At 46.6% G+C, this 26,624-nt stretch overlaps 1 protein-coding gene across 1 annotated transcript in view; it reads right to left on the reverse strand.

The window, feature by feature from the left end:
* Nucleotides 1-26,624, reverse strand: part of fbxo41 (F-box protein 41) — a 320,938-nt gene that overhangs the window by 236,669 nt on the left and 57,645 nt on the right. The window contains exons 5-6 of the mRNA XM_060827707.1: nt 17,886-18,241; nt 11,162-11,179 (exon numbers count right to left, since the gene is read on the reverse strand). Coding sequence (XP_060683690.1) covers nt 11,162-11,179; nt 17,886-18,241 — 374 coding nt within the window. The remainder of the gene's footprint in view (nt 1-11,161; nt 11,180-17,885; nt 18,242-26,624) is intronic.

A 26,624-nucleotide genomic window follows, 5' to 3' on the forward strand; every position in this document is an offset into this window, starting at 1 on the left:
CATATGTTAGACCTACCATTCCAGGGATCATCCGTATGAATCTCCGCTGGACACGCTCCAGTGCCAGTATGTCCTTCCTGAGGTGTGGGGACCAAAACTGGACACAGTACTCCAAATGGGGCCTAACCAGAGCTTTATAAAGTCTCAGTAGCACATCACTGCTTTTATATTCCAACCCTCTTGAGATAAGAGACAACATTGCATTCGCCTTCTTAATCACGGACTCAACCTGCATGTTTACCTTTAAGAGAATCCTCGACTAGCACTCCCAGATCCCTTTGTACTTTGGCTTTACGAATTTTCTCACTGTTTAGAAAGTAGTCTATGCTTTTATTCGTTTTGCCAAAGTGCAAGACCTCGCATTTGCTCACGCTGAATTCCATCAGCCATTTCCTGGACCACTCTCCCAAACTGTCTAGATCCTTCTGCAGCCTCCCCACTTCCTCAGTACTACCTGCCTGTCCACCTAACTTTGTATCATCGGCAAACTTCGCTAGAATGCCCCCAGTCCCTTCATCCAGATCATTAATATATAATGTGAACAGCTGCGGCACCAACACTGAATCCTGCGGGACACCGCTTGTCACCGGCTGCCATTCCGAAAAAGAACCTCTTATCCCAACTCTCTGCCTTCTGTTTGACAGCCAATCCTCAATCCATCCCAGCAGCTCACCTCGAACACCATGGGCCCTCACCTTGCTCAGCAGCCTCCCGTGTGGTACCTTATCAAAGGCTTTTTGGAAGTCTAGATAGACCACATCCACTGGGTTTCCCTGGTCTAACCTACTTGTCACCTCTTCAAAGAATTCCAACAGGTTTGTCAGGCATGACCTCCCCTTATTAAATCCATGTTGACTTGTTCTAATCAGACTCTGTTCTTCCAAGAATTTGGAAACCTCATCCTTAATGATGGATTCTAGAATTTTAGCAACAACCGAGGTTAGGCTCATTGGCCTATAATTTTCCATCTTTGTCTTGATCCTTTCTTGAACAAGGGGGTGACAACAGCGATCTTCCAATCATCCGGGACCTTTCCTGACTCCAGTGACTCTTGAAAGATCTCAACCAATGCCTCCGCTATTTCTTCAGCCACCTCTCTCAGAACTCTAGGGTGTATCCCATCGGGGGCAGGAGATTTATCAATTTTAAGACCTTTCAGCTTTTCTAGCACTCTCTCTTTTGTAATGGCAACCAATCTCAACTCAGCCCCCTGACTCCCTTTAATTGTTGGGATATTACTCATGTCTTCCACTGTGAAAACTGACGCAAAGTACTTGTTAAGTTTTTTTAGATTAGATTAGAATACTTACAGTGTGGAAACAGGCCCTTCGGCCCAACAAGTCCACACCGACCCGCCGAAGCGCAACCCACCCATATCCCTAGATTTACCTCTTACCTAACACTACGGGCAATTTAGCATGGCCAATTCACCTGACCCGCACATCTTTGGGCTGTGGGAGGAAACCGGAGCACCCGGAGGAAACCCACGCAGACACGGGGAGAACGTGCAAACTCCATACAGTCAGTCGCCTGAGTCGGGAATTGAACCCCTGTCTCAGGCGCTGTGAGACAGCAGTGCTAACCACTGTGCCACCGTGCCACCCACTAAGTTCTCCTGCTATTTCCTTATCTCCCATCACGAGGCTTCCAGCATCAGTTTTAAGTGGCCCAATGTCTACTTTTGCCTGTCATTTGTTTCTTATGTATTGAAGGAAACTTTTACTATCATTTCTAATATTACTGGCTAGCCTACCTTCATATTTGATCCTCTCCTTCCTTATTTCTCTCTTTGTTATCCTCTGTTTGTTTTTGTAGCCTTCCCAATCTTCTGATTTCCCACTGCTCTTGGCCACTTTATAGGATCTCTCTTTTTCTTTAATACATTTCCTGACTTCCTTTGTCAGCCATGGCTGTCTACTTCCTCCCCGGATAATCTTTCTTTTCTTGGGGATTAACCTCTGTACTGTGTCCTCAATTATACCCACAAACTCCTGCCATTTTTGCTCTACTGTCTTCCCCGCTAGGCTCTGCTTCCAGTCTATTTTTGTCAGTTCCTCTCTCATGCCCTCATAATTACCTTTATTTAACTGTAACACCATTACATCCAATTTTGCCTTCTCTCTTTCAAACTGCAGACTGAACTCTACCATATTATGATCGCTACTTCCTAAGGGTTCCCTTACTTTAAGATCTTTTATAAAGTCTGGTTCATTGCAAAGCACTAGGTCCAGAATAGCCTGCTCCCTTGTGGGCTCCATGACAAGCTGTTCCAAAAAGCCATCCTGTAAGCATTCCATGAATTCCCTTTCTTTGGATCCACTGGCAGCATTATTTACCCAGTCCACCTGCATATTGAAGTCTCCCATGATCACCATGACCTTGCCTTTCTGACATGCCTTCTCTATTTCCTGGTACATGTTGCGCCCCTGGTCCTGACCACTGTTAGGAGGTCTGTACACAACTCCCATTATGGTTTTTTTGCCTTTGTGATTCCTCAATTCCACCCACACAGACTCCACATCATCCGACGCTGCGTCATTCAGTGCCATAGATTTAATTTTGTTCTTAACTAATAAGGCAACCCCACCCCCTCTGCCGACTTCCTTGTCTTTTCGATAAGTTGAAAATCCTTGAAGGTTTAACTGCCAGTCCTGACCCCCCTGTAACCATGTCTCTGTGATGCCTACCACATCATACTCATTCACTATGATCTGTGCCATTAGTTCATCTGCTTTGTTATGAATGCTACGAGCATTCAGGTAAAGTGCCTTAATGCTAACTTTATCATTAGGGATATTGGAAGTCATAAGATGTCCTAAGTTATCCTTCCTTTTTGCTGCATTCTCAGTCTGCCTCGAGTTTAAATCCGCCTGGACACATGCTATCCTGCTGCTTATCTTTCCATGTAACTCCATACTCCCTGTCACTTTCACTTTCCCTTCCCCCCAACTCAGAAGTTTAACGTCCTACTGACCATCCTATTTATCCTCTTTGCTAGAACATTGGTACCTGCGGTGGCAGGGGAAAGTGCCAGGAGGGGAGGGTGGGTTGTAGGGGGGTGTGGACCTGACCAGGTAGTCACAGAGGGAACGGTCTTTGCGGAAGGCAGAAAGGGGTGGGGAGGGAAATATATCCCTGGTGGTGGGGTCCGTTTGGAGGTGGTGGAAATGTCGGTGGATGATTTAGTTTATGCGAAGGTTGGTAGGATGGAAGGTGAGCACCAGGGGCGTTCTGTCCTTGTTACGGTTGGAGGGGTGGGGTCTGAGGGCGGAGGTGCGGGATGTGGACGAGATGTGTTGGAGGGCATCTTTAACCACGTGGAAAGGGAAATTGCGGTCTCTAAAGAAGGAGGCCATCTGGTGTGTTCTGTGGTGGAACTGGTCCTCCTGGGAGCAGATACGGCGGAGGCGGAGGAATTGGGAATACGGGATGGCATTTTTGCAGGAGGTAGGGTGGGAAGAGGTGTAATCCCGGTAGCTGTGGGAGTCAGTGGGTCTCTCCACGCTTCAGGCTCTCTGCCTTTATTCCTGATGAAGGGGTTTTGCCCGAAACATCGATTTCGCTGCACTTTGGATGCTGTCTGAACTGCTGTGCTCTTCCAGCACTACTGATCTGGTTTCCAGCATTTGCAGTCATTATGTTTATCTCATTGATTTTAACCCTACTGCGAATCCTCTTGCAAGGATGCCTGCCTTGAAGAAGTTTTCCTCCTCTCTTTAGAAGAATCTCAGGGAGTGCCTCTCCCACTGCAACTCCCAGGTCATTTCCTCTGCCCTGAAGCTCTTCAACCATGTCGTGAAACAAACTCGGTACCACAGCCAGATTTACTTCCTCAGTGCCTGCCTCCGTAACCAACTCATCCCACACGGTCTCCGAACCACCTTTAAACCAGCAGAGTTCGGACCCGAACAGGACAAACAGTACAGGGTACAGATTCAAAAAGATTAGATTAGATTACTTACAGTGTGGAAACAGGCCCTTCGGCCCAACAAGTCCACACCGACCCGCCGAAGCGCAACCCACCCATACCCCTACATTTACCCGTTACCTAACACTACGGGCAATTTAGCATGGCCAATTCACCTGACCCGCACATCTTTGGACTGTGGGAGGAAACCGGAGCACCCGGAGGAAACCCACGCAAAAACACCAGCAGCAGTTCTTCAGGATCCTCCGCTCCACGCTTGCAGCAATGCGCTGGCACCTAACCTCTCTACAGTCAGCTCTGCCTCAGCTGAGGGCCACACTCTCTCAGAATTGCAAAGGACCCACTCTGTAGTACATCCTCAGGAGAATTCATACTCTCAATAAACAGTATTTCAATTCCATCTCAAACATCAAAAGCTGTAAGCACAACAAACTTTTATCTCCCCACCACCATAACCAGTGCTCCTCAAACATTCCAGAAGATTCCCCTGGCCTCGAAAACTACTCAGACGCCATTCGCCATCCGACTGATGCAGCTGCCACCCCCACGCTGACTGGTGATGTCACTTCCGCCCCCATCATGGCCACCTTCACAACCACTTCCGCCCCTCACAATTTCTCATGCATCACACGTGACGTCACTTCTGCCCCTCACATCATCGCTGATACCACACGCTCAGTGACTTCTGCCACCCCTACGGCCGTGGTCACCACCACTTCCGCCCTCACCAGCGCCACTCACCTGCATTCTGCTGACACGCCCCCCACACACACCCCACTGTCACTATCCCCACCCCCCAGAACCCCAAGGAGAACACTACCCCTGCTCATGACTCCACCCCCTTCCCTCCACCATCACACCCACTCCAGTTACTGGCTCCGCCCCCACTCCCAGCTCCACACCTACACCAGATCCCAGCTCCCAGCCCTGCCGAGTGTTCACCATCCCTCCAGACCTCCCCCTCACTGAGGATGAATGATCAGTCCTCAGCAAAGGACTCACCTTCATCCCCCTCCGTCCACGCATCAATGAATTTAATACACGCCGTGACGTCAAACAATTCTTCCACCGCCTCCGCCTCCGAGCTTACTTTCACAATCAGGATTCCCGCTCACCTTCCGAGGACCCCTTCACCCACCTCCGACACACTCCATCCACCTGGACACCCCGCGCTGGCCTATTACCCGCCCTCGACCTCTTCATTTCCAACTGCCGCCGAAACATTAACCGCCTCAACCTGTCCACCCCCCTTCCCCACTCCAACCTCTCACCCTCACAACACGCAGCCCTCCAATCCCTCTGCTCCAATCCCAACCTCACCATCAAGCCAGCAGATAAAGGGGCACAGTGGTAGTCTGGTGCACTGACCTCTACACCGCTGAAGCTAAACGCCAACTCAAGGACACCTCTTCCTACCACCCCCTCGACCATGACCCCACCCCACCATCACCAAACCATCACCTCCCAGACCATACAGAACCTCATCACCTCAGGAGATCTCCCACCCACAGCTTCCAACCTCATAGTCCGGGAACCCCGCACTGCCCGGTTCTACCTCCTTCCCAATATCCACAAGCCTGACCACCCTGGCCGACCCATTGCCTCAGCATGCTCCTGCCACACCGAACTCATCTCTACCTACCTCAACACTGTCCTATCCCCCCCTAGTCCAGGAATTCCCCACATACATTCGAAACACCACCCACTCCCTCCACCTCCTCCAAGACTTCCGTTTCCCCGGCCCCCAACACCTCATCTTCACCATGGATATCCAATCCCTCTACACCTCCATCCGCCATGACCAGGGCCTCCAAGCCCTCCGTTTCTTCCCTCTCCCGACGTCCCCAACTGTACCCTTCCACCGACACTCTCATTCGTTTGGCCGAACTGGTCCTCACCCTCAACAATTTCTCCTTTGAATCCTCCCACTTCCTCCAGACCAAAGGGGTAGCCATGGGCACACGTATGGGCCCCAGCTATACCTGTCTCTTTGTTGGCTACGAAGAACAGTTGATCTTCTATAATTACACCGGCACCACTCCCCACCTCTTCCTCCGCTACATTGATGACTGCATTGGCGCTACCTCGTGCTCCCGCGAGGAGGTTCATCAACTGCACCAACACATTCCACCCTGACCTTAAATTTAACTGGACCATCTCTGACACCTCCCTCCCCTTCCTCGACCTCTCCATCTTCATTAATGATGACCGACTTGACACTGACATTTTTTACAAACCCACCGACTCCCACAGCTACCTGGATTACACTTCTGCCCATCCTATCTCTTGCAAAAATGCCATCCCGTATTCCCAATTCCTCCACCTCCGCCGTACCTGCTCCCAGGAGGACCAGTTCCACCACAGAACACACCAGATGGCCTCCTTCTTTAGAGACCGCAATTTCCCTTCCCACGTGGTTAAAGATGCCCTCCAACCCATCTCGTCCACATCCCGCACCTCTGCCCTCAGACCTCATCCCTCCAACCGTAACAAGGACAGAACGCCCCTGGTGCTCACCTTCCACCCTACCAACCTTCACATAAACCAAATCATCTGCCGACATTTCCGCCACCTCCAAAAAGACCCCACCACCAGGGATATATTACCCTCCCCATCCCTTTCCACAAAGACTGTTCCCTCCGTGACTACCTGGTCAGGTCCATGCCCCCACCTACAACCCACCCTCCCATCCTGGCACCTTCCCCTGCCAACGCAGGAACTGTAAAACCTGCGCCCACACCTCCTCCCTCAACTCTATCCAAGGCCCTAAAGGAGCCTTCCACATCCATCAAAGTTTTACCTGCACATCCACTAATATTATTTATTGCATTTGTTGCTCCCGATGCGGTCTCCTCTACATTGGGGAGACTGGGCGCCTCCTAGCAGAGCGTTTTAGGGAACACCTCTGGGACACCCGAACCAATCAACCACACCACCCCGTGGCCCAACATTTGAACTCCCCCTCCCACTCTGCTGAGGACATGGAGGTCCTGGGCCTCCTTCACCGCCGCTCCCTCACCACCAGACGCCTGGAGGAAGATTGCCTCATTTTCCGCCTCGGAACACTTCAACCCTAGGGCATCAATGTGGACTTCAACAGTTTCCTCATTTCCCCTTCCCCCACCTCACCCTAGTTCCAAACTTCCAGCTCGGCACTGTCCCCATGACTTGTCCGGACTTGTCCTACCTGCCTATTTCCTTTTCCACCTATCCACTCCACCCTCTCCTCCCTGACCTATCACCTTCATCTCCTCCCCCACTCACCTAGTGTACGCTATGCTACTTTCTCCCCACCCCCCACCCTCCTCTAGCTTATCTCTCCACGCTTCAGGCTCTCTGCCTTTATTCCTGATGAAGGGCTTTTGCCCGAAACGTCGATTTTGCTGCTCCTTGGATGCTGCCTGAACTGCTGTGCTCTTCCAGCACCACTGATCCAGAATCTGGTTTCCAGCATCTGCAGTCACTGTTTTTACCAGTACAAAGTTAAAGGTCACACAACACCAGGTTATAGTCCAACAGGTTTGATTGCAAGTACGAGCTTTCAGAGCGCTGCTCCTTCATCAGGTGTTTGTGGAGTATAAGATCTTAAGAAACAGAATTTATAGCAAAATGTTTCAGTGTGATGTAACTGAAACTATATATTGAAACAGACCTTTTGTGAAGATGAACTGAGTCAGTTAGGGTTGTTCATAGAATAAGGGGGATCTGACTGAAACCTATAAAAGTTTAACAGTACAAAACAGGTTAGATGCTGGAAGGATATTCCACATAGTGAGGGAATCCAGAATAAGGGAGGAATAGCTTAAGGATAAGGGGTAATCCTTTTAAGACTGAGATGAGGAGTAATTTCTTCATCCAGAATCGTGAGCCTGTGGAATTTATAACCGCAGAATGTCGTTGAGAAAGAAAATGGTATAGCTTTTGTCATAAAAGGGATCAAGGGACATGGGACGAGGGCAGGATGAGGCTACTGAGCTTGATGAGCATTTGTGATCACATTGACTGGCACATAGCTATTGATGGCATTGTGGCATTATCGCTAGATTATTAACCTAGAGATTTTGGGAATGTTCTGGAAACCGGAGTTAAAATCCTGCCATGAGAAATGATAGAATTTGAATTCAATAAATATCTGGAGTTAAAAATTAAAAGACAACCATAAATTGTTCTTCATTATCAGGAAAAACTTATCTGGTTCACTCATATTCTTGAGGGAAGGAAACCGCTGTCCTTACCAGGTCTGTCCAACATGTGACTTCGGAACCAAAGCAACTTGGCTGACATTTAAACTGCCATCTGGGCAATTAGGGATGGCTAATAAATGGTACTTCTTCCCCTGTATTCTTTAGTATTAGTGAGATGTTTGAAGTATCCTCCACTGTAAAGACTGATGTAAAATATCTATTTAACTCCTCTACTATTTTCTTGTGAGGTGATTTCATTGAAATGTAAAGGATTCTTAAGGGCCTTTATAGGGTAAAAAGTCTCGGATCAGCCGACATAGTCTAATAAAAGGCTGCCAATGTAAGACTGATCATGTGGCAAAGCAGCTCAAAGGACCAAGAGTCTATTGATGCTCCTATTTTCTGAGTTGTATTTTTCTAAGGAGTGACATAGCATATAATAGCAAAAACAATTGGTGAAGTTACACTGGACAATCACACTGACTTAAAAGGAAGAGGTAAACAGAAAAAGAATACAAAGAACTTATTATTTATTCACAGGATGTGATTATGACCGGCAAGGCCCCATTTATTTCCAATTCTTACCTGTCTTGAATGGGGGTGAGTCACATTCAGGCAACATTGCAGTCCACATTTGTGTGCGGCCACACCTGAAGGTTTCAGGCATTTGACCAAGCAATAATAAAAGAACATGAATATCTTTCTAAATTCAGGCTTGTGTGTTGCTTGGAAGAGAACTTGCTGTTACAGGTATTTCTAAGTAACTATTATTCTGGTCCTTCTAGATAGTAAATGGTTACGGGTTTGGAAGGTGCTGTATTAGGAGCCTTGTTGAATTACTGCGTGCATTTTATAAATGGTACACCTCGCTGCTACTGAGCATCATTGGTGGGGTAAGGGAATGTTGCAGGATGAAGAATGGAGTGACAATCAAGCAGGCTGTTTTGTACAAGATGATGTCAAGCTTCTTGAGTGAGCAAGAAAAGCACAAATTCTCATAGTTGCAACTTTCTAGCCCTGAAAACAGTCTTGAAACCACCCTACATACTGGTGAGGCAGTGGCTTTTCACAGGATGTGGGTGTCGCTGGCTGGGCCTGCATTTAATACCTATTGCCCAACTGTTAATAGTCAACCACATTGCTGTGAGTCTGTAGTCACATGTAAGCTAAACCAGGTAAGCATAGCAGATTTCCTTCCTTTAAGGCCCTTAATGAACCAGATGGGTTCCCCCCCAAAAAAACAATGCTCACCATTAGGCTCTTAATTCCAGATTTTTTTCAACAGACAATAGGTGCAGGAGTAGGCCATTCTGCCCTTCAAGCCAGCACCACCATTTATTATGATCATCCTCAATAAGTATCCTGTTCCTGCCTTATCCCCATAACCCTTGATTCCACTATCCTTAAGAGCTCTATCCAACTCTTTCTTTAAAGTATCCAGAGACTGGGCTTCCACTGCCTTTTGGGACAGAGCATTCCACACACCCAGCCACCACTCTCTGGGTGAAGACGTTTCTCCTCAACTCTGTTCTTTTGCCCGAAACGTCGATTTCGCTGCTTGTTGGATGCTACCTGGACTGCTGTGCTCTTCCAGCACCACTGATCCAGAATCTGTTCTAAATGGCCTATCCCTTATTTTTAAACTGTGTCCTCTGGTTCGGGACTCACCCATCAGTGGAAACATGCTTCCTGCCTCCAGAGTGTCCAATCATCTAATAATCTTATATGTCTCAATCAGATCCCCTGTCAGCCTTCTAAACTCAAGGGTATACAAACCCAGTCACTACAGTCTTTCAGCGTAAGGTAGTCCCGCCATTCCAGGAATTGACCTTGTGAACCTACGCTACACTCCCTCAATAGCCAGAATGTCTTTCCTTAAATTTGGAGACCAGAACTGCACACAATACTCCAGGTGTGGTCTCATCAGGGCCCTGTACAGCTGCAGAAGCACCTCTTTGCTTCTATATTCAATCCCTCTTGTTATGAAGGCCAGAATGCTATTAGCCTTCTTCACTACCTGCTGTACCTGCATGCTTACCTTCATTGACTGGTGTACAAGAACACCCAGATCTCGTTGTACTGCCCCTTTACCTAACTTGACTCCATTTAGGTAGTAATCTGCCTTCCTGTTCTTGCCACCAAAGTGGATAACCATACATTTATCCACATTAAACTGCATCTGCCATGCATCCGTCCACTCACCTAACTTGTCCAGGTCACCCTGTAATCTCCTAACATCCTCCTCACATTTCACCCTGCCACCCAGCTTTGTATCATCAGCAAACTTGCTAATATTACTTTTAAGAGCTGAAAATGTGTTGCTGGTTAAAGCACAGCAGGTTAGGCAGCATCCAAGGAACAGGAATTTCGATGTTTCGGGCCAGAGCCCTTCATCAGGAATATTACTTTTAATACCATCATCTATATCAATAATGTATATTGTGAAAAGCTGCGATCCCAGTACTGATCCCTGCGGTACCCCACTGGTCACCGCCTGCCATTCCAAAAGGGAGCCGTTTATCACTACTCTTTGTTTCCTATCAGCCAACCAACTTTCAATCCAAGTTAGTACTTTGCCCCCAATACCATGCGCCCTAATTTTGCTCACTAACCTCCTATGTGGAACTTTATCAAAACCTTTCTGAAAGTCCAGGTACACTACATCTACTGGATCTCCCTCGTCCATCTTCAGAGTTACATCCTCAAAATATTCCAGAAGATTAGTCAAGCATGATTTCCCCTTCATAAATCCATGCTTACTCTGACCTATCCTGTTACTACTATCCAGATGTGCCGTAATTTCTTCCTTTATAATAGACTCCAGCATCTTTCCCACCACTGAGGTCAGACTAACTGGTCTATAATTTCCTGCTTTCTCTCCCCCACCTTTCTTAAAAAGTGGTACAACATTAGCCACTCTCCAATCCGCAGGAACTGATCCTGAATCTATAGAACATTGGAAAATAATCATCAATGCATCCACGATTTCCCGAGCCACCTCCTTCAGTACCCTTGGATGTAGACCATCAGGTCCCGGGAACTTATCAACCTTCAGACCTAACAGTCTCTCCAACACCAATTCCTGGCAAATATAAATTTCCTTCAGTTCAGGTCCTTCAGCCACTGTTACCGCAGGGAGATTGCTTGTGTCTTCCCCAGTGAACACAGATCTGAAGTACCAATTCAATTCTTCTGTCATTTCTTTGTTCCCCGTAATAAATTCACCCGTTTCTGCCTTCAAGGCCCAATTTTAGTCTTAACCATTTTTTGCCTAAAAAAGCTTTTACTATCCTCCTTTACATTTTTGGCCAGTTTACCTTCATACCTCATTTTTCCTCTGCATATTTCCTTTTTAGTAATCCTCTGTTGTTCTTTAAAAGCTTCCCAGTCCTCTGTTTTCCCACTTATCTTTGCTATGTTATACTTTTTCCCTTTTAACTTTATATGTTTCTTAACTTCCCTCATCAGCCACGGCCACCCATGCCTCCTCCTGGGATCTTTCTTCCTTTTTGGAATGAACTGATCCTGCAACTTCTGCATTATACACAGAAGTATCCGCCATTGTTCCTCCACTGTCATCCCTGCTAAGGTATTGCACCATTGAACTTTGGCCAGCTCCTCCCTCATAGCTCCATAGTTCCCTTTATTCAACAGAAATATTGTCACTTCCGATTGTATCCTCTCCCTTTCAAATTGCAGATTGAAGCTTATTGTATTATGGTCACTACTTCCCAATGGCTCCTTCACTTCGAGGTCCCTGATCAATTCTGGTTCGTTGTACAATACCGGATCCAGAATTGCCTTCTCCCTGGTCGGCTCCAGCACCAGCTGTTCTAATAATCGATCTCGGAGGCACTCCACAAACTCCTTTTCTTGGGGTCCAGTACCATCCTGATTCTCCCAGTCTACCTGCATGTTGAAATCCCCCATAACAACTGTAGTAATATCTTTGCGACAGACCAATTTCAGCTCCTTATTTAACTTACACACTACATCCAGGCTACTGTTTGGGGGCCTGTAGATAACTCCCAATAGGGTCTTTCTTCCCATAGAATTTCTCAGCTCTATCCACACTGACTCTACATCCCCTGATTCTAGGTCCCCCCGTGCAAGGGACTGAATATCATTCCTCACCAACAGGTCACCCCACCCCCTCTGCCCGTCAGTCTGTCCTTACAATAGCATGTGTGGCCTTGAATATTCATTTCCCAGGCGCTGTCCACTTGAAGCCACTTTTACTGGATCCAAATTCCAGTGTTTGCTGTGGCAAGATTTGAACCTGCATCCCTGGAATATTATCAGGGTCTCTAGATTAATAGTCTCTTACTGGAGAGACTTTTCCCTTCCGCCTTCTACTGTCTACCAAACTCAACTGCAAACTCCGAAACTTAGTACTCTGCTCCACTCTCTGCAATTGGATCCTTGACTTCCTGAACCACAGACGCCAATCAGTAAGGACTGGAGATAATGCCTCAATTCCAAGGCCCCACAATGCTGCATGCTCTGCCCCTTACACACCCACGATTATGTGGCTAAATTCAGCTCTAATTCCATTCACAAGTTTGCTGATGACACCACCATAATAGATCTGACCTTTAACAATGACAAGGCAAAAAACATGAAAGAGATAGAGAGCTTAGTAGCATGGTGTAAAGTCAAAAATCTTTCCCTCAATGTCGTAGAATGAGGGAGCTGGTCATTGACTTCAGGAAGCAGAGTGGGCATGTTCCTGTCTGGAACAATGGTGCTGAACTGGAGATGGTTGAGAGCTTCACCTCCCTAAGAGTAAATATCACCAACAATCCTGTCCTGGCCATCCACATCTACATCACGGTCAAGAAAACACATCAACGCCTCGACCTCTGCAGAAGGTTAAGAAAATTCGGCGCGTATACAATGACTCATCCAATTTTTAGAATTGCAGCAGAACAAAGCATCCTATTCAGATACATCACATCATGTTGTGACAACTGCTTTCTGCCCAAGACCACAACAAATTACAGCTGTGTATACAACTCTATCCGTCACACAAACCAGGCTTCCATCCACTGACTCCGTTTATACTTCCTCCTGCCTCAGGAAAGCAGTAAACATGAAGATAGAGTCACAGAGTCCTCCAGCACAGAGACAGGCCCTTTGACCCAAACTGGGCAATGCCGACCAAGATGTCTGTCCACACTAACCCCATTTCCCTGCACTTGGCCCATATCCTTTTAAACCTTTCCTACCCATGCATTTGTCTAAATGCCTTTTAAATGTTGTTAATGTACCCACCTCAATCACTTCCACTGGCAGCTCATTCCATATGAGGTCCACCTTCTGCATAAATAAGTTGCCCCTCAGGTTCCTTTTTATTCTTTCCCCTTTAGCCTTAAACTGATGCCCTCTAGTCCATGATTCCCCAACCCTAGGTAAAATACTGAGTGCATTCACCCTATCCATGCCTCTCATGATCTGAGACACTTCTCAGTCTCCTACAATCTAAAGAAAACAGTCCTAGCTTGTCCAACCTCTCCCTATAACTCACACCTTTGAGTCCTGGCAACATCTTTATAAATTTCATCTGCACTCTTTCCAGTTTAGCAACATCCTTCCTACAGCAAGGTGACCAATACTGAACACAATACTCCAAGTGCGGCCTAACCAATGTCCTGTCCAACTGCAATAGAACTTTCCAATTTCTATATTCCATGCCCTGACTGATGAAGGCCAATGTGCCGAAGCCTCCTTCACTGCCCTGTCGAGTTGTGACTTCACTTTCAGAGAACTATGAACTATGACCTAAGAACTCCACGGTCCCTCTGTTCCACTACACTCCTTAAGGCCCTATCATTCACCATGAAACTCCTACCTTGATTTGACTTTCCAAAATGTAAGACCTCACACTTATGTATATTAAACTCCATTTGCCATTGCTCAACCCAATTTCCCAGCTGATCAAAATCCTACTGCAATTTCTGATAACCTTCCTCACTGTCTACAATACCAGCTATTTTAATGTCATCTGCAAACTTACAAGTCTTGCCTTCTATCTTCTCATTCAAATTATTGATACGATAAGAAACAGCAATGGGCCCAGCACCAATCCCTGAGGCACTCCACTAGTCACAGGACTCCAGTCCAATAAGCAGCCTTCCACTACGACCCTCTGCTTCCTATCATCAAATTGTGTATCCAATTTTCCAGCTCCCCCTGGGTTCCATGTGATCTAACTTTCCACAGCAGACTACCCTATCAAAGACCTTACTGCCTTCTATATAGACAAAGTCCACCACCTTGCCCTCATCAATCTTCCTGGTCACTTCATTCAAGAACTCTAACAAATTTGTGAGGCATGATCTCCCATACACTAAGCTATGCTGACTATTCCTCATCAAACCATTTCTTTCCAAATGCAAGTATACCTTATCCCTTAGAATCTTCTCAAGTAACTTGTGCACCACAGATGTCCTTCTTGAATAAGGGCACAACACGCGCTGCCCTCCAATCTATCAGGACCTCACCCGTGGTTAACGATGATGCAAAAATATCAGCTAGGCCCCTGCAATTTCCACTCTAGCCTCTTGCAGTGTTCTTGGATATATCTAGTCAGGACCAGGAATCCACTTTCATGCACTCTAATAGATCTAACACCTCCTCTACTGTGATATAGATTGTCCCCAAGATATGACCAAAATCTTCCACAATGCATGACCTACCCTTCACAAAACCGTGTTGAATCTCCCATATCAAGTTGTTCCTTTGCAGATGATTATAAATCCTATTCCTTATAACCTTTACCAGACCCTACTGAAACCGAAGTAAGGCTCACTAGCCTATAATTACCAGGTTCTGGATCAGTGATGCTGGAAGAGCACAGCAGTTCAGGCAGCATCCAACGAGCAGCGAAATCGACGTTTCGGGCAAAAGCCCTTCATCATACCAGGGTTGTCCCTACTCCCCTTCTTAAACAAGGGGACATTTGCTACCCTCCAGTCCTCTGGCACTACACCTTTTGACAATAATGACATAAACATCAAAGCCAAAGGCTCTGTAATGTCCTCCTTGTTTTCCCTGAGAATCTGAGGATAAATCCCATCCACTCAGGGGACTTACCTATTTTCAGATTTTCCAAATTTGCTAAAACCTCCTCCTTGTCAGCTGCAATCCCATCAAATCCAGTAGCCTGTATCTCCATATTCTCACTAACATTCCCCTTTTCCAATGTGAATACTGATGAAAAGTATTCATTAAGCACTTCCCCTATGTCCTCAGGTTCCACACACAACTTCCCACTGCTGGATTTGATTGGCCCTAATCTTACTCTAGTCATTCTTTTATCACTAATTTACCGTAGCAAGTTTTGAGAAGATTTGTAGCTTAGGTTGAGATTTTGGATGTAGGTTTGCTCGCTTTTGAGCTGAAAGGTTCATTTTCAGACGTCTCATCACCATACTAGGTAATATCTTCAGTGAGCCGCCAGACAAAGCACTGCTGATTATTCCTCCTTTCTATTCATATGTTTGGGTTTCTTTGGATTGTTGATGTCATTCCCTGTGGTGACGTCATTTCCTGTTCTTTTCCTCAGGGGGTGGTAGATGGGGTCTAACTTGATGTGTTAATTGTTAGAGTTCCGGTTGGAATGCCATGCTTCTAGGAATTCTCGTGCGTGTCTCTGTTTGGCTTGCCCTAGGATGGATGTATTGTCCCAGTCAAAGTGGTGTCCTTCCTTATCTGTATGTGAGGATACTAGTGAGAGAGGGTCATGTCGTTTTGTGGCTAATTGATGAACATAGGCATTAGGGTTTTCCTTGATCCTATCCGCCAACAACTTCTCATGGCCCCTCCTTGCTCTTCTTAGCCCTCTCTTTACATATTTTCTGGCTAACTTATAACTCTCAAGCCCCCTAACTGAGGCTTCACACCTCATCCTCACATAAGCCTTCTTCGTTTTCTTGACAAGAGCTTTAACTTCTTTAGTAAACCATGGCTCCCTCTCTCGACCACTACCTCCCTACCTGATAGCTATATATACTTATCAAGGACAATTGCATCATATTCCCCCAGTTATAACTCTTGCCCTGCGGTATACACTTATCCCTGCCCATTGCTATTGTAAACATAACAGAATTGTCATCACTATCGCCAAATCTAACACCTAACCAGGTTCATTCCCCAGTACCAAATCCAATATGGCATCGTCCCTTTTTGCCTGTCTACATACTGTGTAGAAAACTCTACTGCACACATTGAACAAAAACTGACCCAGTGTGACCTCTCCTTTACTATTTCTAACCTCAGCCCAAACTACCTCAATGAATGAGTCCTCAAACATTATCTCAGCTGCTGTAATACTATCCTTGATTAACAATGCCACACCTCACCACCCCCCCCACCCCCCTACTTTTAACATCTTCTCCGTTCTTACTACAACACCTCACTGCAGTTGAACACAGATTGCTTCAGCAAACATCTATATTTCAAACCATATGGTAGAGGGAAGGTCATTGATGAAGCAGTTGAAGATGGTTGGGCTGAGGACACTACCCTGAGAAGCTCCTGCAGACATTTCCTATAGATGCAATGATTGTCCTCTAACCATCTTCCAATGTGTCAGGTATGACTCCAACCAGCAGAAAGTTTGCTGCATTGATTCCAGTTTTCCTCAGGCTCCTTGGTACCACACTAGTTCGAATGTAGCCTTAATATCAAGGCTGTCACTCTCATCTCACCTTTGGAATTCAGCTCATCCATATGTTTATCCGATGACCATTTAAATGCCCTTAAAGTTGGTGAGTCTACTCCTGTTACAGGCAGGCCGTTCCACATCCCTCCTAGTTTCTGAGTAAATAAACTACCTCTGACACCTGTTCTATATCTATCATCCCTCAATTTAAAGTTATGGACAATCGTGTGAGCCATCATCATCCAAGGAGAAAGGCTCTCCTTATCCATCCTCTGATTATCTTATATGTCTCAATTAAGTCACATCTCAACCTTCTTCTCTCCAATGAAAACAGCCTCAAGTCCCTCAGCCTTTCCTTGTAAGACCTTCCCTCCATACCAGGCAACATCCTCGTATATCTCCTCTGAACCCTTTCCAAAGTTTCCTATAATGCAGCGACCAGAACTGTAGGCAATACTCCAAGTGTGGCTGCACCAGAGGTTTGTACAGCTGCAACATAACCTCATGGCTCTGAAACTCAATCCTTCTACTAATAAAAGCTAACACACCATATGCCTTCTTCACAACCCTATCAACCTGGGTGGCAACTTTCAGGGATCTACGTACATGGAACTGAGATCTCTCTGCTCATCTGCACTACCGAGAATTTTACCATTAGCCCAGTACTCTGCATTCCTGTTGCTCCTTTCAAAGTGAATCACCTCACACATTTCCACATTAAACTCCATTTGCCACCTCTCAGCCCAGCTCTGCTGCTTATCCATGTCCATCTGTAACCTGCAATATCCTTCTGCACTCCACCGAACGTAGTGTCATCTGCAAAGTTACTAACCCATCCTTCTACACCCTCATCCAATAGGCCTGAGTGTATTTGCTATAAGCCATTTACAAAACTGAAGGATGCCATTTATCCTGTTGTTTCCCTGTGGGTTCATTGCAAGAGCAAATGATTAAGTCACACTTCCCAGCCTTATCCCAAGATACCTTACAAATATTTTTCCCTTCAGCTAATTATTCCAGCTCCTATTTCTTAACTATGAATTTCAAGTATGGTTATTTTATTCAACGTGTCCATGCTGTCAGGGAAAATGGCAGTACTTACTTGAACCCAGTCGGTAAGCCTTGGCACGATTTGATCCAAATTTCTGTACCTCTGCTGAACATTTACTTTCTGGTTCCCATATTTCTGCCTCAGATTCTGTTGTTCTAGATCCTGCATCTGACACATCACCTTCTTCTCCCTCTGTGCTGTTACGATGTGGCCTACGGTGCCAATTTTCAACAGCTTGCCTCCGTAGTGCTGAACTTCGGGACATGGGATCCCTGATGCATCTACTCTCCGAGTTGCGGTTTTGTTTATGATAATACATCCTCTCTGGACTTTGTTCAATGTGCTGCATATCTACAGATGGCGTAAAACTGTCACTGTCATAGCATCGTGACACATGTGTTACTGGCTTTGGTCTAGTAGAAACATCACCAACACAAAAGGAAAGGTTAATAGATCTCTAGCTGAAAAAGGTTTCAATAACTTGTTGATTAAATTAAACATCAGTTTATTAATCTGTATTATCTAACATTTTTACAGCATAATTCAGAAAAATGTCCATTGCTTGGACATGACAATATTATGAAGGTTTATAACCATTAGCATTTGAGAACAACATTGAGGAAAAATGGATTTCAGATTTTATGTTCTATGAAGATCTAACTTTTTATTGAAACAATAAATTCAACATCACATTTACAAGCAATCATACAAATTCATATTCTTTATATTTTATCTATTCACATACATGACCAACAAGCTACCTGAGATGATACTTGCTAACATGTTGGTTGACTTGAGACTTACAACTATTAGGAAAGAAGGACCTGAAGTATATTCAAAAAGTTGAAGAGGCTTCGAACAGCAGAGGTGCTGTTATTAGCAGTCTCCAAGCAGTCACAACTGGAGAGATGCCCGACTTGCTTAGAAGTCAATTGGAATAAAGTTGTAGTAGCAAGAATCTATCATGTTTTCAGAGAAGAAGACACACTACAAGGCTATCACGGACGAGTGTGTAGTGCTGGAAAAGCACAGCAGGTCAGGCAGCATTGGAGGAGCAGAAACCTTGACACTTTAAGGCCATAAGCCCTTTATCAGGAAATGTCGATTCTCCTGCTCTTCAGATGCTGCCTGACCTGCTGTGCTTTTCCAGCACCACTCTAATCGAGAATCTGATCTCCAGCATCTGCAGTCCTCAACTTCCACAAGGCTATCAAGGAAATGGATTTTGGGAATTTATTATATTGGGATGTGAACACCATGGAATGAGCTATCATTTACTGCCCAAGTGTAAACTGTCCTTGACACAAAACCAGAAAATGCTGGAAAACTCAACAGGTCTGGCAGTATCTGTGGAGAAAAAAAAATGCTTCGAGTCCAGTGACCCGTTATTACAGAACTGAAAGCTGCTGGGAAATGGTGGCATTTAGACCATAGGTAAAAACAAGGATTGCAGATACTGGAAACCAGATTCTAAATTAGAGTGGTGCTGGAAAAGCACAGCAGGTCAGGCAGCATCTGAGGAGCAGGAAAATCGAGGTTTCGGGCAAAAACCCTTCATCAGGAATATCGGCAGAGTGCCTGAAAGGTGGAGAGATAAATGAGAGGAGGGTGGGTGTGGGGGAGAAAGTAGCATAAAGTACAATAGGTGAGTGCAGGAGGGGATGGAGGTGATCACCACACCGCCCCGTGGCCCAACATTTCAACTCCCCCTCCCACTCAGCCGAGGACATGGAGGTCCTGGGCCTCCTTCACCGCCGCTCCCTCACCACCAGACGCCTGGAGGAAGGACGCCTCATCTTCCGCCTCGGAACACTTCAACCCCAGGGCATCAATGTGGACTTCAACAGTTTCCTCATTTCCCCTTCCCCCACCTCACCCTAGTTCCAAACTTCCAGCTCAGCACTGTCCCCATGACTTATCCTACCTGCCTAGCTCCTTTTCCACCTATCCACTCCACCCTCTCCTCCCTGACCTATCACCTTCATCCCCTCCCCCACTCACCTATTGTACTCTATGCTACTTTCTCCCCACCCCCACCCTCCTCTAGCTTATCTCTCCACCTGGCAGGATCTCCGCCTCTATTGCCCGAAACGTCAATTTTCCTGCTCCTCAGATGCTGCCTGAACTGCTGTGCACTTCCAGCACCACTCTAATCTAGCATTTAGATCATAACAAATAAGAACAGGAGCAAGCCAATTGGCCCCTCAAGCCTGCTCCACCATTCAACACGATCATTGCTGATCTGACATTCCTGAAGTCCACTTTCCTCTATTTCCCAATTGTGCATTACATTCAAGTCTAAACTGTTAATGTCCAAAATAACAGCAGGGGTCCCAACACTGAGACTTGCAGAACACCACTGGAAACAGCTTTCCATTTGCAAGTGCATCCATTGACTATTGCCTTTGTTTCCTGTTACTTAGCTGAAAAATGTGTTGCTGGAAAAACGCAGCAGATCAGGCAGCATCCAAGGAGCGGGAGAATCGACGTTTCGGGCATAAGCCCTTCTTTAGGAATGAGGGAGGTGTGCCAAGCAGGCTAAGATAAAAGGTAGGGAGGAGGGACTTGGGAGAGGGGCGTTGGGAATGCGATAGGTGGAAGGAGGTTAAGGTAAGGGTGATAGGCCGGAGTGGGAGGGTGTGGACCTGACGAGGGAGTCACGAAGGAAGTGGTCTTTTTGGAACGCTGATAGGGGAGGGAAGGGAAATATATCCCTGGTGGTGGGGTCCGTTTGGAGGTGGCGGAAATGACGGCGGATGATACGCTGTATATGGAGGTTGGTGGGGTGGTAGGTGAGGACCAGTGGGGTTCTGTCCTGGTGGCGGTTGGGGGGGACGGGGCTCAAGGGCGGAGGAGCGGGAAGTGGAGGAGATGCGGTGGAGAGCATCATCGAAATTGCGGTCTTTGAAGAAGGAGGCCACCTGGGCTGTACGGTATTGGAAATGGTCCTCCTGGGAGCAGATGCGGCGGAGATGAAGGAATTGGGAGTATGGGATGGAGTTTTTACAGGGGACAGGGTGGGAGGAGGTGTAGTCCAGGTAGCTGTGGGAGTCAGTCGGTTTATAGTAAATGTCGGTGTTGATTCGGTCGCCCGAGATAGAAATGGAGAGGTCTAGGAAGGGGAAGGAGGAGTCTGAGACGGTCCAGGTAAATTTGAGGTTGGGGTGGAAGGTGTTGGTAAAGTGGATGAACTGTTCGACCTCCTCATGGGAGCACGAGGCAGCACCGATACAGTCATCGATGTAGCGGAGGAAAAGGTGGGGGATAGTGCCAGTGTAGCTGCGGAAGATGGACTGTTCCACATATCCGACGAAGAGGCAGGCATAGCTGGAGCCCATGCGGGTGCCCATGGCAACTCCTTTAGTTTGGAGTAAGTGGGAGGATTGAAAAGAGAAGTTATTCAGGGTGAGGACCAGTTCAGTCAGTTGAAGGAGGGTGTCAGTGGAAGGGTACTGGTTGGTGCGGCGGGAAAGGAAGAAGTGGAGGGCTTTGAGTCCTTCGTGATGGGGGATGGAGGTGTATAGGGACTGGATGTCCATGGTGAAGATAAGGCGTTGGGGACTGGGGAAGTGAAAATCATGGAGGAGGTGGAGGGCGTGGGTGGTGTCCCGAACGTAGGTGGGGAGTTCTTGGACTAAGGGGGACAGGACCATGTCAAGGTACGCGGAGATGAGTTCGGTGGGGCAGGAGCAGGCTGAGACAATGGGTCGGCCAGGGCAGTCAGGTTTGTGGATTTTGGGCAGGAGGTAGAAATGGGCGGTGTGGGGTTGTGGGACTATGAGGTTGGAGGCGGTGGATGGGAGATCCCCTGAGGTGATGAGGTTATGGATGGTCTGGGAGATGATGTTTTGGCCCCCATCACGAAGGCCTCAAAGACCTCTGCTTCGTTATTTCCGCTACCTCCAAACAGACCCCACCACCAAAGATAAATCTCTCTCTCCTCCCCTATCAGTGTTCCGGAAAGACCACTCCCTTCGTGACTCCCTCGTCAAGTCCACACCCCCCACCAACCCAACCTCCACTCCCGGCACCTTCCCCTGCAACCGCAAGAAATGCAAAACTTGCGCCCACACCTCCCCTCTCACTTCCCTCCAAGGCCCCAAGGGATCCTTCCATATCCGCCACAAATTCACCTGCACCTCCACACACATCATCTATTGCATCCGCTGCACCCGATGTGGCCTCCTCTGTATTGGGGACAGGCCGCCTACTTGTGGAACGTTTCAGAGAACACCTCAGGGACACCCGGACCAACCAACCCAACTGCCCCGTGGCTCAACACTTTAAATCTCCCTCCCACTCCACCGAGGACATGCAGGTCCTTGGCCTTCTCCATCATCAGACCATGGCAACATGATGCCTGGAGGAAGAGCGCCTCATCTTCCACCTAGGAACCGTCCAACCACAAGGGAAGAATCAGATTTCTCCAGCTTCCTCATTTCCCCTCCCCCCACCTTATCTAAGTCCTAACCCTCGAACTCAGCACCGCCCTCCTGACCTGCAATCTTCTTCCCGACCTCTCTGCCCCCACCCCACTCCGGCCTATCACCCTCACCTTAACCTCCTTCCACCTGTCTCATTCCCAACGCCCCTCCCCCAAGTCCCTCCTCCCTACCTTTTATCTTAGCCTGCTTGGCACACTCTCCTCATTCCTGAAGAAGGGCTTATGCCCGTAACGTCGATTCTCCCGCTCCTTGGATGCTGCCTGACCTGCTGCGCTTGTCCAGCAACACATTTTTCAGCTCTGATCTCGCATCTGCAGACCTCTTTTCTCCTTTCCTGTTACTACGCCAACTTTGGATCCAATTGAACACATTACCCACTATCCCATGGGCTTTTACTTTTCTGACCATACTGCCATATGGGACCTTGTCAAATGCTTTACTAAAATCCACGTGGATATTATCCACTCCTGATAGATTCTACTTGTCACTTCCTCAAAGAACTTAAACAAATTTGTAAGGTGTGAACTTCCTTCAACAATGCCATGCTAATTATCTCTGAATAGTCTATGCCTTTCTAAGTGATAGTTTATTCCGTCTCTCAGGATTGATTCTACCATTTTGCCAGGCAAAGGTGAGGACTGCAGATGCTGAAAACCAGAGTTTAGATCAGAGTGGTGCTGGAAAAGCACAGCAGGTCAGGCAGCATCCGAGGAGCAAGAAAATCGTAGTTTCGGGCAAAAGCCTGACATTTCCTGATGACATTTTCTTGCTCCTCGGATGCTGCCTGACCTGTTGTGCTCCTCTACCATTTTGTCCTCTCCCAAAGTAAGACTAATTGGCCGATAATCTTTGGCATTTCTTTTGTACCCTTTTTAAGTAACTGAACCACATTTGCATTCTCCCAGTCCCCTGGTACCTCACCTGTGTCCAGTGAAGATTGGATAATAATCCTCAGATTATCTGCTATTACCTCCCTGACCTCCTTCAACATCGTATGGAATAATCCATCTGGCCTTGGCAACTTTTCCACATTCAAGGATGGATTATGGGACTAAACTACTCAGAATATCGGAACAGAAAGCAAAAGTTTCTACGAAAATATAAAACGAAAAAGAGTGGGCTAAGGTAAACCTTGATCCTTTACAGGATGAAAAGGGGATTCGATAATGGGAAATGAAGAGGTGGCCAAAGTCTTGAACAGGCATTTTGTGTTGGTCTTCACAGTGATATAGACAAAAATAACATGCAAATAATTGATGACAAGGAGGTTATGGCAGGTGAGGACCTAGAAATGATCATTATCACTGAAGAGTAGTGTCATGCAAGTTAATCGGGCTAAAGGTAGACAAGTGTTCTAGCCCTGATGGAATCACTCGCCGACTGGAGGAAGAACATCTCATCTTCCGCCTTGGGACCTTAAACCCACACAGCATCAACACTGAACTTACACTCACACTCACACTCTCACACATACGCGCACACACCCACACCCACGTGCACACATACATATATGTTTGTGAGGTAAATTTGTACTTGCAGAGTTACTGTTTACTTTGCTCAAAAACGGTTTGAATCCATGTAAGGTTCTGTCAATCCCTTTTTTAGATGTTAATCAGTGTGACCATTATGGCACAGACAGTCTCACACAGGGCAGCTGTTCTGCGATTTACATATGAAAGAACTGAAACCAACATGTTAATTCTAAAAGATGAGAGACTTAACAAATAATCCAGGTCTTTTTCAATATATAATTTCAGTTACATCACATTGTAAACTTATGCTATAAATTCTGTGTCTTATGATTTTATACATCACAACCACCTGGTGAAGGAGCAGCACTCTGAAAGCTAGTGCTTCCAAATAGACCTGTTGGACTATAACCTGGTGTTGTGTGATTTTTAACTTTTTACACCCCAGTGCAACACTGGCATCTTCACCAGTTTCCAAATTTCCCCACCCCTCGCCTCATCCCAGATTCAACCCTCCAATTCTGTACTGCCCTCTTGACCTGACTTACCTGCCTACCTTTCTTCCCACCTAACCACTCCACCCTTCCCTGTGATCTATTATAATCACCTCTTACCTGCATCCACGTATTGCCATCCCACCTACCTTTCCCACAGCTCCACCCTCACCCCACCCTAATTATGTCACAGCCCGCTTCACCCTCCACATTCCTGATGAAGAGTTAATGCTTGAAATATCAACTCTCCTGCTCCTTGGATGTTGCCTGACCTGCTGCACCTTTTCCAGCACCATGCTGTTTGACCCTGACGGAGTGCATCCCAGGGTACTAAGAGAGATGGTGGAGGAAATAGTAAATGCACTTGTGGTAATTTACCAAACTTCACTGCACTCTGATGTGGTTCCAGTTTGGAAAACAGCAAAATGTGATTGTTTAAAAAAGGAAGAAGACAAAAGTCGTGTAACTATAGGCTCGTTAACTTCTGCAGTGGGGAAACTGTTTGAATCGATCATCAAAGAAGAAATAGTGAGACATCTGGATAGAAATTGTCTCATCGGGCAGATGCAGCATGGGTTCACGAAAAACAGGTCATGTTTAACTAATTTATTAGAATTCTTTGAAGACATATGGTGGACAACAGGGAATTGGTGGATGTGGTGTATTTGAATTTCCACAAAACATTCGATATGGTGTCGCTGTATAAGATAAAGGTGCATGGCATCATGGGTCATGCATTAGCATGGAAGGAACATTGGTTAACTAACAGAAAGCAAACAGTGGGAATAAATGGATGTGTTTTTGGTTTGCGATTAGTCACTAGTAGTGTGCTTCAGGGATCAGTATTGGGACCACAATTGTTTACAATTTAATAAGATATGAGGTAGAGCAAAGTATGCAGAGGACATGGAACATCTACAGTGGGATTTAAATAGGTTAAATGAGAAGGCAAAGGTCTGGCAGATGAAGTACAATGTTGACAAATGTGAGGTCATCCATCTTGGTAGGAATTACAGTAAAATAGACCAGTGTTTAACTGGTAAAAAAATTGCAGTATGCTGCTATGCAGAGGGACCTGGGTATCCTTGTGCACATATGACAAAAAGTTGGTTTGCAGATGCAGCAGGGAAGTAAGAAGGCAAATGGAATTTTGACCTTCATTGCCAGAGGGTTGGAGTAGGATGTGCAACAGTGAGGACCAGAGGCCCGAAGGGAAGGTAAATTTAAAATATTTAAAAACTTACCTCGTATACAGGCAAAGTGCACACTGAGCAGGAGCGGACATGAGATTGCTGAGTAAGTGAGACTTTATATTTGCACCGTTGCTTTACCTGAAACACTATTCAGTAGTGTTTCCCACCCATCCTCCTCCTGTAACCAAAAAGAAGGTTCTGTGCACCGGATTGGTATGGTGATTAGTTTCTTGTGTTTTTGATTTTTCAGTAGTCTCAGTGGGAATTTGGAATAATGGGGATGGAGGTTAGGGCAGTGGAATGTTCCTCCTGCAGAATGTGGGAGGTAAGGGTTACCACTAGTGTCCCTGCTGACTACACCTGCAGGAAGTGCACCCAACTCCAGCTTCTCGAAAACAGTTAGGGAACTACAGCTGGAGCTGGGATGAACTTCAGATCATTCAGGAGGTGGAGGGGTTATTGAGAGAGTTACAGTGAGGTAGTTGCACCTCAAGTACAAGAAAAAGGCCAATGGGTTACAGTCAGGGGATGGAACAGGAATTGGCAGGCAGTGCAGGGATCCCCTGTGGCCGTTCCCCTCAATAATGAGAATGCAGTTTTGGATACTGTTGGGGGGAACAACTTACGACGTTAAGCAATGGGCTCAGGTCTCTGGCACAGAATCTGTTCCGGTCGCTCAGAAGGGAAGGGGTAAGACAGCAGAGCTTTAGCCATTGGGGACTCCATAGTTAGGGGGTCGGATAGGAGGTTCTGTGGGAATGGCAGAGACTCAGGGTTGGTGTGTTGCCTCCCAGGTGCCAGGGTTCGTGATGTCTCTGATCATGTTTTTGGGATCCTTGAGGGGGAGGGGGAGCAGCCCCTTATCATGGTCCACATAGGCACCTATGATATAGATAGGAAGAGAAATGGGAATTTAAGGCAGAAATTCAGGGAGCTAGGGTAGAAGCTTAGAGCTAGAACAAACAGAGTTGTTATCTCTGGTTTGTTGCCTGTGCTAACGAGGCGAAGAATAGGGAGATAGTGGAGTTGAACATGTGGCTACAGGGATGGTACAGGAGGGAGGGTTTTGGATTCTTGGATAATTGGGGCTCTTTCTGAGGTAGGTGGGACCTCTACAAACATGATGGACTTCACCTGAACCAGAGGGGTACCAATATCCTGGGGGGGACATATTTGCTCATGTTCTTCAGGAGGG

This window comes from Hemiscyllium ocellatum, chromosome 1 (assembly GCF_020745735.1).
Source record: "Hemiscyllium ocellatum isolate sHemOce1 chromosome 1, sHemOce1.pat.X.cur, whole genome shotgun sequence".
NCBI classification, from domain to species: domain Eukaryota; kingdom Metazoa; phylum Chordata; class Chondrichthyes; order Orectolobiformes; family Hemiscylliidae; genus Hemiscyllium; species Hemiscyllium ocellatum.